The 12,329-nt window shown below is 34.9% G+C and overlaps 1 protein-coding gene across 3 annotated transcripts in view; it reads left to right on the plus strand.

The window, feature by feature from the left end:
• The window catches only part of LOC120419314 (roundabout homolog 2-like), a 459,035-nt gene that overhangs the window by 105,406 nt on the left and 341,300 nt on the right, over positions 1–12,329 (plus strand). For all 3 annotated transcript variants that reach the window (XM_052708075.1, XM_052708076.1, XM_052708077.1), the window contains exon 2: positions 9,286–10,097. In XM_052708075.1, coding sequence (XP_052564035.1) covers positions 10,034–10,097 — 64 coding nt within the window. In that variant the 5' untranslated portion in view covers positions 9,286–10,033. The remainder of the gene's footprint in view (positions 1–9,285; positions 10,098–12,329) is intronic.

Here is a 12,329-nt window from a genome sequence, read left to right on the forward strand (position 1 = left end):
CGGCCTCCAAAAACTTTGAGCACCCCTGGTCTGAGTTGAGTGACTTATAGCCTTTTCTCAATAAGGTGAGGAAAGCAAAAACCGTTTATATTTTCTAGAATAACTATTTTTTTAAAATTTAAACAAAGCCTATCAAAATAACTATTTCTTAAAGGTTGATATATAAGATTTTTAAAACCAACATTAATGGCTTTTTTTTTAACTTTCAAATTATGAAAACATTTAAAAAAAATATTGTTATTTTTATATTTTTGTATTACGTATTTTAATAAAAAAAACATGTTTAAATTTCTGAAAAAAACTTCTTGATATAAGGTATAAAATAGTTTTTTCAACAATTTTCAATTTTTTTATCGAAAATTTGCATCACTGCCAATTGAATTATGGGCAATTCATGCCGAAGCTCAAAGGCGGCATTTCGCCATCTTAAACTTATAGAATTAATTGAAAAGCAATATTTACAACTTTGCCGAAGACACCAAATCTATCACAAAACCCGCTATCGAGATCAGGGTTGCCAGGTTGCCAGATAAATCTGGAAAATGCAGATTTTTCAAGTTTAAACCAGATTTAAGATTAAGTGCCAGATTATGCCAGATTTTTCATTCTCTGCCGATTTAGAACAACTGTTTGATGAAAATGAACTATTTTAATCAAAAATAAAAAAAAACATATTTTTTGTTAACAACGAAATTCATACTCTTGCAATATTTTAATTCTACTATCTTTTGAAGTTATAAATGATTTTCTTCTGCAAAATTTTCCAATATTTTTGAGGTTTTTGGATTTTTTTTTCAAGATACGACCTGGAAACCATGATCTATATACAGATTTTCAAATATTTTCATAACTTTTTGTATAAACAGCTGCCAACATCGTATGGAGACTTCTAGGGACAAAGTAATGATGCAAAATGTATAAAAAATACATGTGAAGTTTCATCCAAATTAAAACACTCTAAATAATCATTGTCCTAAATCTCAGAGAATTGTTTTTTTCTTGGTCCTATTTATTCAAATCAAACTTCGATATCGGAATTGTTTACATTCATTAGGGTGACAGACCTCCAACTTAAATAAAATCACCAAACAAGATTAATAATCACAAGGAAGACTTAATCACACTTTTTTGCCTTTGCAAGCAAGTATACAATAACATTTGGTAGGAAAAACTGAAGAAGAAAATCTGATGAAATCACTCCTGAATTAAGGAGGTTTTCAGGGGAAAATTTACCCGAAGCTCAAGGTTTTTGGAGGGTGAGCTCAAAAAAACTGGGTGACAAGGGTTGTTCTTTATGTGTGGAGTAGGAGAATGGTCACAGGTAGAACTCACCAACAGAGAGGAGAAAAAAATCCGTGAATGTTCAATGTTAGGCTCCTCATGTATACATTTATTAGTAGACCCAGTCGCTTTGTCATTCTTTGCGAGGGTAACTTGTCAGTTGTTGATCTAGATTTACCAATCTTTTATTACAAATTTTCTAAATCTGTTTTTTTTTATTTAAATAAAAATATGTTTTTGAGAAAGTCAAACAAATTGCCAAATCACCCTGAACTCACATTAGAATCTCCTGAAGCGGAAACCGGTAGAGTGGGGATCCAGGAGGCGAATCCGGACGTGTGTCGTATAGTTTCGGGGCAGTGTTCCCATTTATTTTTTATGCCTGCCCTGGTGTATCCCCGATGTGCATACGGAATTATCGACAGTCCGTGCCAGGCACACGGCCCGAGTCATCGTCGTGTGCCGCGCCGCGTCCTAACTGTGCAAAAATTTATGTATCACGACTTGCACATATATTATAATTTTATTAAACTATATCTGGAGCAGCAACCGGGAATACCTAGTTTGAGAGAGTCAGGAAGGGAGCAGCTTTCAGCGTTTGAGCCTTTTCCGGGGAGTTCTGATTGTTGGCAGAAGCTTAAACGTTGAATATTTAGCAGTGTCTAATCTGAATGCATTTTTTCTCTGCATAGGTTGGTTGAATTGATTTGAAAAAAGTGACTATTTGACAAATAAAAGGCAACGCTAAACTCTGTAGGTGGTTATGTCACAGACATGACCAATATGACAAAGAACATAGTTCATGGTCAATATCGAAAGTTCCCTTTCCAATATTGCCCAATATTTATTCTAAAACTTTTTCACAGTCATCTAACACTCTTTCGATGCACCAGTTCATCGCCCGACGTCAGCTTCGTAAACATTTCAACTCTTTGGTGTTTATTTGTTCAAGAGTTCCCCCTTCACCAAGACTTGTCCATCACTCAAAACCTTTTGTGGCATTTCGGACTAATGCATTCTCGATTTTATGCACCATTCCCGAAAAGAATACACCCCGAACCGTTTGTTTACTCTCAACCAACACTCTTCAGGTCGTTCCGACTGTCAATTCTAATTTTGTTTCAATTAGCGCTCACAGACTTTTATGTGTCATCTGCGCTGCAACAAAATGCGCGCACACTTTTGGTTTGCGATGTCATAAATTAACGCCCCAGGGTCATAAATGCGCTGAAATGTTTGACCGTCGTCACTTTTTTTATGGTTGCAAATGAGGTAATTTGTAATTTAGAGGGATTTCAAATTTGAGTTGCGAGTTACGTCAGCTGGTACAAAGTCGCAAATTCCTCGAAACAATTATCTGCAAAACAAAGACTGCAGTCGAAAAAAAATGCAGTCTTCTCAACCTCGATCATGCTGCAAACACTCAATTTGATCCTTGTTAAGATAATTCGTCCTAATGGCAGTAATCAAACGAGATCAAAGGCACTACCAATTTCGGGGGCCAAGGAAAAAGATTGCCTCAAGATTGCTGGTTTCAGGTTGTTTTTGCGAAGCAGAAGAGAGAGGTGTGTAATCTTCCGCAACCAGCCAGAAGGTGTCTGGCTCGGTGTCTGGAGTTCTTTCTCCAAATTTGGCAAGAAGTTCTTTTCTGCGGAAATCCTTGAAGCTGGATAATAAGATGAAAGCCAAAAAGGAGTCTGGTTTGGAACTGCTCACATGTCACGTTTCGTCGATTCTAAGATATTGAAGGTCTGGTTTGGGAGGGTCTGGTACCTTTTCGATGGATGTGGTGATTACTTCTGATTAGAAGAAATATTTTTCGACACTATGGTATTCATTGGTTCCAGCGAAGATACGTGACAAATGTGATGAACGGTTTTCAATCAACGAAAATTTGATGTTTATCTGTTTGATTATTTTTTGTGTTGAGTTCAGCTTGAGCACCTGAACAGCTAATAAACTCTTCAACTCAATCACTTGTCCTACTTTTGTAAAAGCTCAAACACAAGCTATTCCCAACAGAAAACCCCCGTTGAAGTGGAGTCCACTTGCTCTCAACTCGACCATCTTCACTGCACCGCAACCCATAGACAGCCCATCTTTATTGGATCGCCGTAAAGCGATGTTTAGTGAAAACATTCTCCATAAACCTCCTTCTTGAAAACCCGCTTAATTCCATTGTTCTCCTCATGGATTTTTGAAGCCGCCCGTTGAAAGAACTAGCAGCAGATCTGTAATAACCACTTCACTCCAAAGGTTCCTCCAGCTCATCGACGACCTTCATCCCAGCTGAGTTGAGAGGAAGCTTCAAGTTGGTACAGCCCAAACTTGTTTCCGCTTGCTCCCAACTCACATCCATCAAGCCATGAGTACAAAACGGTTCCGTCGTCGACGTCTCCCGTACTCGCGCTGCGTCTGTGGTTTATTTGATCACATTAGACGAATTCATGGCGTGTATTATTGTTATTACTCTATCGTTACGAGGTGGGCACGGTGGGGGTTTCAAGGGGAAATTTGTTGGAAGAAAATGCAAAATAATCATCTTTTAAATTTTTTAATGATACTGACTCTGACTTCTGACTTCTGACATCTCAATTCTGACTCTTGACTTCTGACTTCTGACTTCTGACTTCTGACTCTTGACTTCTGACTTCTGACTTCTGACTTCTGACTTCTGACTTCTGACTTCTGACTTCTGACTTCTGACTTCTGACTTCTGAATTCTGACTTCTGACTTCTGACTTCTGACTTCTGACTTATGACTTCTGACTTCTGACTTCTGACTTCTGACTTCTGACTTCTGACTTCTGACTTCTGACTTCTGACTTCTGACTTCTGTCTTCTGACTTCTGACTTCTGACTTCTGACTTCTGACTTCTGACTTCTGACTTCTGACTTCTGACTTCTGACTTCTGACTTCTGACTTCTGACTTCTGACTTATGACTTCTGACTCTTGACTCTTGACTACTGACTACTGTCTACTGACTTCCGACTTCTGACTTCTGACTTCTGACTTCTGATTCTGATTTCTAACTTCTGACCTCTGACTTCTGTCTTCTAACTTCTGACTTCTGACTTCTGACTTCTGACTTCTGACTTCTGACTTCTGACTTCTGACTCCTGACTCCTGACTCCTGACTCCTGACTCCTGACTCCTGACTCCTGACTTATGACTTCTGACTCTTGACTCTTGACTCTTGACTCTTGACTCTTGACTCTTGACTCTTGACTCTTGACTCTTGACTCTTGACTCTTGACTCTTGACTCCTGACTCCTGACTCCTGACTCCTGACTCCTGACTCCTGACTCCTGACTCCTGACTCCTGACTCCTGACTCCTGACTCCTGACTCCTGACTCCTGACTCCTGACTCCTGACTCCTGACTCCTGACTCCTGACTCCTGACTCCTGACTCCTGACTCCTGTCATCTGACTTCTGACTTCAAATATAACAAATTCCGACGAAATCCTACCACCAAACCCACCGTACGCGCTATATTGCGGGGGTGTTCCCCGCCGAACCTGATCCCGTGTCTATGCTGCCGCTCCTGAGTTCAAGTTTTGATTGAGATGACGGGTTTGAATTGAAGTAAACTGCCGGTAATAACACCAACAACAGAAAAACAACAACCCTCAGCACACATGTGCATTTATGTATAGATTTCAGGTCAGAGCACAGTAGGTGGTTGTGGTCCAGGAAAAAACGAGAAGTTTTGAACCCCACACCGCCTGTCGCTGCGCTGCTGCCTGCGGAGAACATGAACAAATAAAGAAATAAAAGGGTTAATGGCCTTTTGTGCTCTCTGTGACTGTGGCAGGGAGCGGGTGATCTTGGAGGGGGAGGAGTATGTTTTAAACATAAATAAACATAATTTACTCATAAGCATCGATGTAGGACGTGGACGCGACCACAGAAAAAAACGACGGAACGACACTCTCTTGAGGGACAGGGCGTTGAGTCGCGTTGAAGAAACCGTCGTCATAATCAATGAGTATTTATTTTATTGGTAAATTTGAGGTATGGTTATGGGTTTTGGAAGGGGGTTTTGTTTTCGGGAAAAGGGATGTGGTGCGTTATTCTTCGTCATTCAATACTTTTTTTTGGTTCGACAAAATGAACCCAGTGGGATGCACCAGCTGAGTGGGAGTATGTTTACGGGATATGAATTATGAAAGATATGATATGAAACTTGATGGAAGAAAGTTTGGGAAAGGAGTAGTGTACTCTTTTCAAATTATGACAAGAATTTTAAAAATATGGCTGTTTAAAAAAATATCCAAATCTTAAATATACTTATGCTCTAAAAATCTGAATTCTTTTCTGGCTACTGGCTTCTGACTTCTGATTCTTGACTTCTGACTCCTTACTTTGGACTTCTGACTTCTGACTTCTGGCCTCTGTTTCTTGAAACCTGACTCCTTACTCCTTGCTTCTGACTTTTGACTTCTGACTTCTGGCTTCAGACTTCGGACTTTTGTTTTTTTTAAGTTCTACGAAAGAACAACTAACTTTCTGCTGACTTTTTTTTTGATTTTCGGGATTTTTTTATATGTTTTAGAGAACAAAACTCCGCAATAGCCATAGAGAAATATGGTGAAAAAATCGAAATTTCATCAAATAAAAAGTTTTCGACCAGATTTTTTTGTTTAAATTTGAATTTGCAATCAATGCAGGCCAAATTAAAAAATACAAAAAAATTGTCGAAATCGAATAAAAATAAATGTTGAAATAACAAGCCACAGTTTCAGGATTTGCATGGAAAAAGTGTTTCAAAATGTATTTTACACTAGTTCAGTCGTTTCGCAATCATTTACTTTCAAAAAATGAAAGATTTGAAGAAAACTAAATTTGCAAAAAAACTTAAACATTGAAATTTGTCAGAAATTCAAAAGATTTTTGAATCAACCAAAACATGCTAAAAGTGAATCTAAACGCAGGAAACGCAATTTTAATTGATAACAGCTGATTGTACTTAAATTTCCATTAAAGTTATAAAATTTTTTGAAAAACATATTTTTTTGCCCCTGATTTTTCGGGCAAACTTGAAGGGAGGGGGGGGGGGAGAGACAAAATTTAAAATAAAATTTGTACCAGCCTTATAGATTTTTTTTTAATTTGCTTTGAATACGGTGTAAAATTATGAGATTTTTTATCTGGATTTTTTTTTAATTTTGTTTGATTGTTTAAGATTTTTTCTAGAATTCATCATTCATTTTATCGAATATTTCCGAAACTAGATTTTACATCATTCTTAAATAAAAGATACCTTTTATACAAAAAAAAAACTTTTTTCTGAAAAGTTCTAATCTAAACCTTGAACATTGCCAATGATACCAAATCAAACAGATTTTTTTTTCTCAAGATGCAGATTTTCAAACATTCACATGCTTTCAGAATAGCTTTATTCGACATTGGGAATGCATTCACATAGTGTCATCAAATTTACGCTATAAAATTAATCAACAAACAAATTTAGAAGAATTTGAAATTTTAACTCAAATTAAAAAAAAACTATTTTTGCTTCTTAGGTTTGATGATGAATAAGGATGCATTCTTTCATTACGTAACGCAGTTGGAGGGAGGGGAGGAGGTGGATCGAAGACCGTGTTACGCTCTAACTTAAAAAAAATGTATGAAAATTTGGATGCGAGGGAGGGAGGGGATCCAAAAATCATTTTTTCTGCGTTACGTAATAAAAGAACGCTCCCTTATTGAAACTTTTGAGAAAATATGATTTTATTTAACATTTTTGTTTAAAATTTTAAGAAAAAAAATCGGCATTTGCTTATAATTTTCAAACCTGCGTTTCTTAAACAAAAATCAATCATGATTTGATTTTTTTTAATGTGTTCATTCAAGATTTTTTGAAAGTCACAGAAAATGTAGTAGTGTTAATATATAATACTGCTCATGAAAAAGTAGTTTTTGCATCAACTTGGATGAATACAACGAGTGCTGAAAAAAAAAGTTTTGCAACGAGCTTCAAACATCATTTTTTGCAAATTCCGATGTACACACTTAAAATGAAATTTTAAGTCAAACTTCCATGTGTTTACTCAATTTACCGTTCAAATCGTAACAATATTAAAAAAATATCAATTTTCGAAACAAGTATTGAAAAACTTTTTTTTTGTACTGAAGTAGAACTTTTTAGCCCTTGTATCGAAAAGTATTAAATTTATCCCTTGGCAGAGTTGGGATTTCTAGGATTTATTTAACATTTTCAAAATAAAGCAGTTTTTTTTGTAAATTTTTCGAGTTGATTATTTTTTTATTATAAAAAATATTCCTAACATTTAAAAATTTCCTTTATAAGTGTTTTGGGTTGATTCATAATAAATGAAAACAGCTTATTATTATTTTTATTGCCATTGTATAACATTTAAAAATGATTCCTTCAAACTTTGAATAGACGCAAAAAAATCGAAAAAAAAGAACTTTTCATTTTAGATTTTAATGTTTTATTTATGTATCGTTACGTAAGGTCCTTTTGACTTTCTAAAAAGGAAATCTCTTTACTTTTAATTGTCATTTTAGCACTCTTCCAGTCATTAGGAAAATGTGTGTCATTTGAAATTGACATTCTTCCCGAACACTTTGGGGGGAACAAATTAAACCGACAAATTATCCCCGTTTTCGCAGGCGGAACCCGGGACCTACTAAAACATCCATTTATGGGACTTTTTAATGCATTCATTTCGAAAGACACTAGCGCACCACTCTTCACGGGGAAGAGTGAGGTGGAACTGACGTTTTATGAAGTCATAAAATTTAATTTGTCTCCTCGAATCGCTGCATTCCGGGCCAGGGAATGACACTTTTCCTCGCTTCTTCTATACCTTCTGGAGGTGACAAATGCCACGACCCTTGGCGCGATCTGCCCGAGGAACTAAGTACTGTCATTACCCTGCAGAGGATGAGGATTATCTCAACGAGTCTCTCCGGTATCAAGCCTGAGGTCGTTAAAAAAAAGTGTGTTCTTATCTGATCGCCGTAATCTAACCGCCATCGCACCATCATCATCATCTTTCACTTCTTTAGAGTGAGTATTTATTGAATAAAGTTCCTCCTTTTCAGAAATTTCATAACTTCAACCACCACGCAAAACTTTACTTTTTTTGCCGGTCAATTTCCCAGCTTTTTTCCACTTTAAATTTTACACTCATGTTTTATTACTTTCCATGATTGCGGGAACAAGATAAACCTTCCGAGTTCAGATCCAACCATGTCTTTATGCTGATTCGCACAACCTCGCTGACCAGAGTCAGATCTTCACCACAGAGTGGTGCCTCTTGGGTGGCTTCCGATGATAACTTCTGTTACTACTGCAGCCAGCCCTCGGTAATGAGTGGCTTGGCAGTGTGTGTCTGGCAGACATGAGTTATGATGGCAGTTAGTCAAAAATCAGTTTTTGGGCTGCCCAAAAACTGGAATTCGTCTGATGCCCTCTGGCTTTTTTTTTTTCGGGGAAATTAGCATACGAGAAGGAAGTGGTTTTACTTATGTTTTGTTGAATACTGTAGGAGAAAATGATGATATTAATTGCAATTTAAGAAACATAACAAATTTAAAAAAAAATAAGAAAACATCGGCAAAATTTATTTAAAAGAGAAAAATACTTGGCTTGCAAAAACCACTGGTTAAATTGCATGAAGGTGTAATATTACTTCTTTTGTGATGTAATTTTACCTCAAATTAGACTGAAAAAGTACCAAAATACTGGAACAGTGGTGAAATAACACATTTTTAGAGGCAAAAGTACACTTTTTTTTTACAAAAACGATGTACTCATACCGAGATGTAAAATTACATTTTTTACTGTATGGGCTACATATTTCTGGGTGTAAAATTACATAAACTTGCATAAAATAATGCAAAATTAATGTCACATTCAGCCCATTAACACGAAGCTAGATTATTAATTTTTTTGTTGAGTGAAAACAATGCTACTTCAATTAAACTATCATTTAATTAATTTAATTTTTCTTTTTCTCTCTTTCCAGGCAATCCCTCACTGAAACGTCATAAACTTGTCACCTGAACTATCGCACCGTATCTGAACCATATCGGACGAGAGCATCAACAATAACAGAAGAAAGAAAACATACAAACAAACAAAACCCCGTTCGGAATTTCGACCCGAAAGCGGAAAAGTGAAACCCCAAACAAAGCAAAACGAAAACAAAACAAAACACGCGACAACCGCGCATCCATTCTAACACCGGCGTGTAAACAAATTTATACAAATTCAAAGCCACCAATTAAATATGTAACGAAAATGATGGAATAACAAAAATGGTGACTCACACGTTAGAACGCGTTTAGATTTTTACTCTTTTTTAGGGGTTATGTCGTCGTGACCACCACAAAAGCGAATGCCAAACAAAAACTACGAGTGTGAGTGGCGTTAGTTCTGGCCGTCAGCCAACATAATGGCGCGATAATTAGATGAATGAAGGAAACAAGTGAGAAGAAAGAGGGTGAAAATTAGAAGAGAGTGAAGAAAATTGGGAGAAGGCACCAAGATAGCAATCACGAAAGCGAAGCGAAGAAAGAGAAAGTGAAAAATTGTAAGAAGTGGTCAAAATTCGATAATTATAGCACACAAAGTGAGAGAAGAGAGGTTTGGAAGTGTGAAGTGTGAATTGTGTGTGGCTTGCCCTAGCATTCTACAGCTTTTTTTTGTTTTATGTGATAAATGAGCTGCGACATCGCAACTCCGGAAGCAGACAAGGATCGAGTGTCGGACCAATGATGGATAACCTCTGGACGGTGCTGTTAATTATTGGGATTACGCTTTGTCAGCACACAACAGGTGAGTTTGGTGTGGGGTCTGAACGTTTTTTTTTCATTTTTAAATTTGAAATGAGTAGTTTCCAAATCAATGTTTATTTTTTCAGTGCAAGTAAAAATTGGCCTAAAAATATTACAATTGTTTTTTGTTTTTTTGTTTTTTGTTTTTTGTTTTTTGTTTTTTGTTTTTTGTTTTTTGTTTTTTGTTTTTTGTTTTTTGTTTTTTGTTTTTTGTTTTTTGTTTTTTTGTTTTTTGTTTTTTGTTTTTTGTTTTTTGTTTTTTGTTTTTTGTTTTTTGTTTTTTGTTTTTTGTTTTTTGTTTTTTGTTTTTTGTTTTTTGTTTTTTGTTTTTTGTTTTTTGTTTTTTGTTTTTTGTTTTTTGTTTTTTGTTTTTTGTTTTTTGTTTTTTGTTTTTTGTTTTTTGTTTTTTGTTTTTTGTTTTTTGTTTTTTGTTTTTTGTTTTTTGTTTTTTGTTTTTTGTTTTTTGTTTTTTGTTTTTTGTTTTTTGTTTTTTGTTTTTTGTTTTTTGTTTTTTGTTTTTTGTTTTTTGTTTTTTGTTTTTTGTTTTTTGTTTTTTGTTTTTTGTTTTTTGTTTTTTGTTTTTTGTTTTTTGTTTTTTGTTTTTTGTTTTTTGTTTTTTGTTTTTTGTTTTTTGTTTTTTGTTTTTTGTTTTTTGTTTTTTGTTTTTTGTTTTTTGTTTTTTGTTTTTTGTTTTTTGTTTTTTGTTTTTTGTTTTTTGTTTTTTGTTTTTTGTTTTTTGTTTTTTGTTTTTTGTTTTTTGTTTTTTGTTTTTTGTTTTTTGTTTTTTGTTTTTTGTTTTTTGTTTTTTGTTTTTTGTTTTTCGTTTTTTGTTTTTTGTTTTTTGTTTTTTGTTTTTTTTTTGTTTTTTGTTTTTTGTTTTTTGTTTTTTGTTTTTTGTTTTTTGTTTTTTGTTTTTTGTTTTTTGTTTTTTGTTTTTTGTTTTTTGTTTTTTGTTTTTTGTTTTTTGTTTTTTGTTTTTTGTTTTTTGTTTTTTGTTTTTTGTTTTTTGTTTTTTGTTTTTTGTTTTTTGTTTTTTGTTTTTTGTTTTTTGTTTTTTGTTTTTTGTTTTTTGTTTTTTGTTTTTTGTTTTTTGTTTTTTGTTTTTTGTTTTTTGTTTTTTGTTTTTTGTTTTTTGTTTTTTGTTTTTTGTTTTTTGTTTTTTGTTTTTTGTTTTTTGTTTTTTGTTTTTTGTTTTTTGTTTTTTGTTTTTTGTTTTGATCAGTAGTGCGGTGCCTGTGTGGACGCTCAGTCCTGTTTTCTCGTGTTATTTTCCGTCTCTTTTATGTCGCTGTTCGAGTGCATGGGGTGATTGGTCATTATAAATAAATAATGGCATCAGTAGTGCGGTGCCTGTGTGGACGCTCAGTCCTGTTTTCTCGTGTTATTTTCCGTCTCTTTTATGTCGCTGTTCGAGTGCATGGGGTGATTGGTCATTATAAATAAATATTGGCATCAGTAGTGCGGTGCCTGTGTGGACGCGCAGTCCTGTTTTTTCGTGTTATTTTCCATCTCTTTTGTGTCGCTATTTGTGTACATGGGGTGATTGGATTTCTTCTGATTCGTGTTGTTTTCATCTCTTTTGTGTCGTTGTTTGTGTGCATGGGGTGATTGGTCTTCTTCTTCTTCTTTTTTCTTTATTTTTAGTTCGCGCGTTCGTTGGCCAATGAGTTTATTTTTGTCCTCTTTACATAGTTTTCGATAGAAACGATCCGAATTCTTTTTTTTTCGAGACAAGCAAATCGTATTGCTGGATTAAGTCCTTTCTATATCATCGATGATCGGAAGGCACGCCGACGAATATGTTTTAAGGCTTATGATATAAAATCATTTTAATGAATAAAGCCCTTCTTACATCACCGTTGATCGGAAGGCACGCCGACGAAGAATTTCTGGAGGATCGCGGTCGAATTAATACTATATTTAAAATTCTAGATAGCTATCTTTCGGATTCGATTGTGAGTAGTGGGACTTCGCGGTTACTATGCAACGTATTTTTTGGAGTCTTTTTATATTTTAAATTTATAAGTCCTTCTTTTATCATCGTTGATAGGAAGGCACGCCGCCGGTTAAGTTCGTTTAAGTTATTGTTTAAATTTCATTACAATCGGTTACGTGGTGTCCTGTTTTCTTTTCGTTTATATTCGTTGATCGTAATAATTTATTCCAACTGGCAGCTTTAGTATTAACTCATCTACTATTTTTGACATTTGCTCGCGTTATCTTAATTGTACCA

This window comes from Culex pipiens, chromosome 2 (assembly GCF_016801865.2).
Source record: "Culex pipiens pallens isolate TS chromosome 2, TS_CPP_V2, whole genome shotgun sequence".
In the NCBI taxonomy this organism is placed as follows: Eukaryota; Metazoa; Arthropoda; class Insecta; order Diptera; family Culicidae; genus Culex; species Culex pipiens.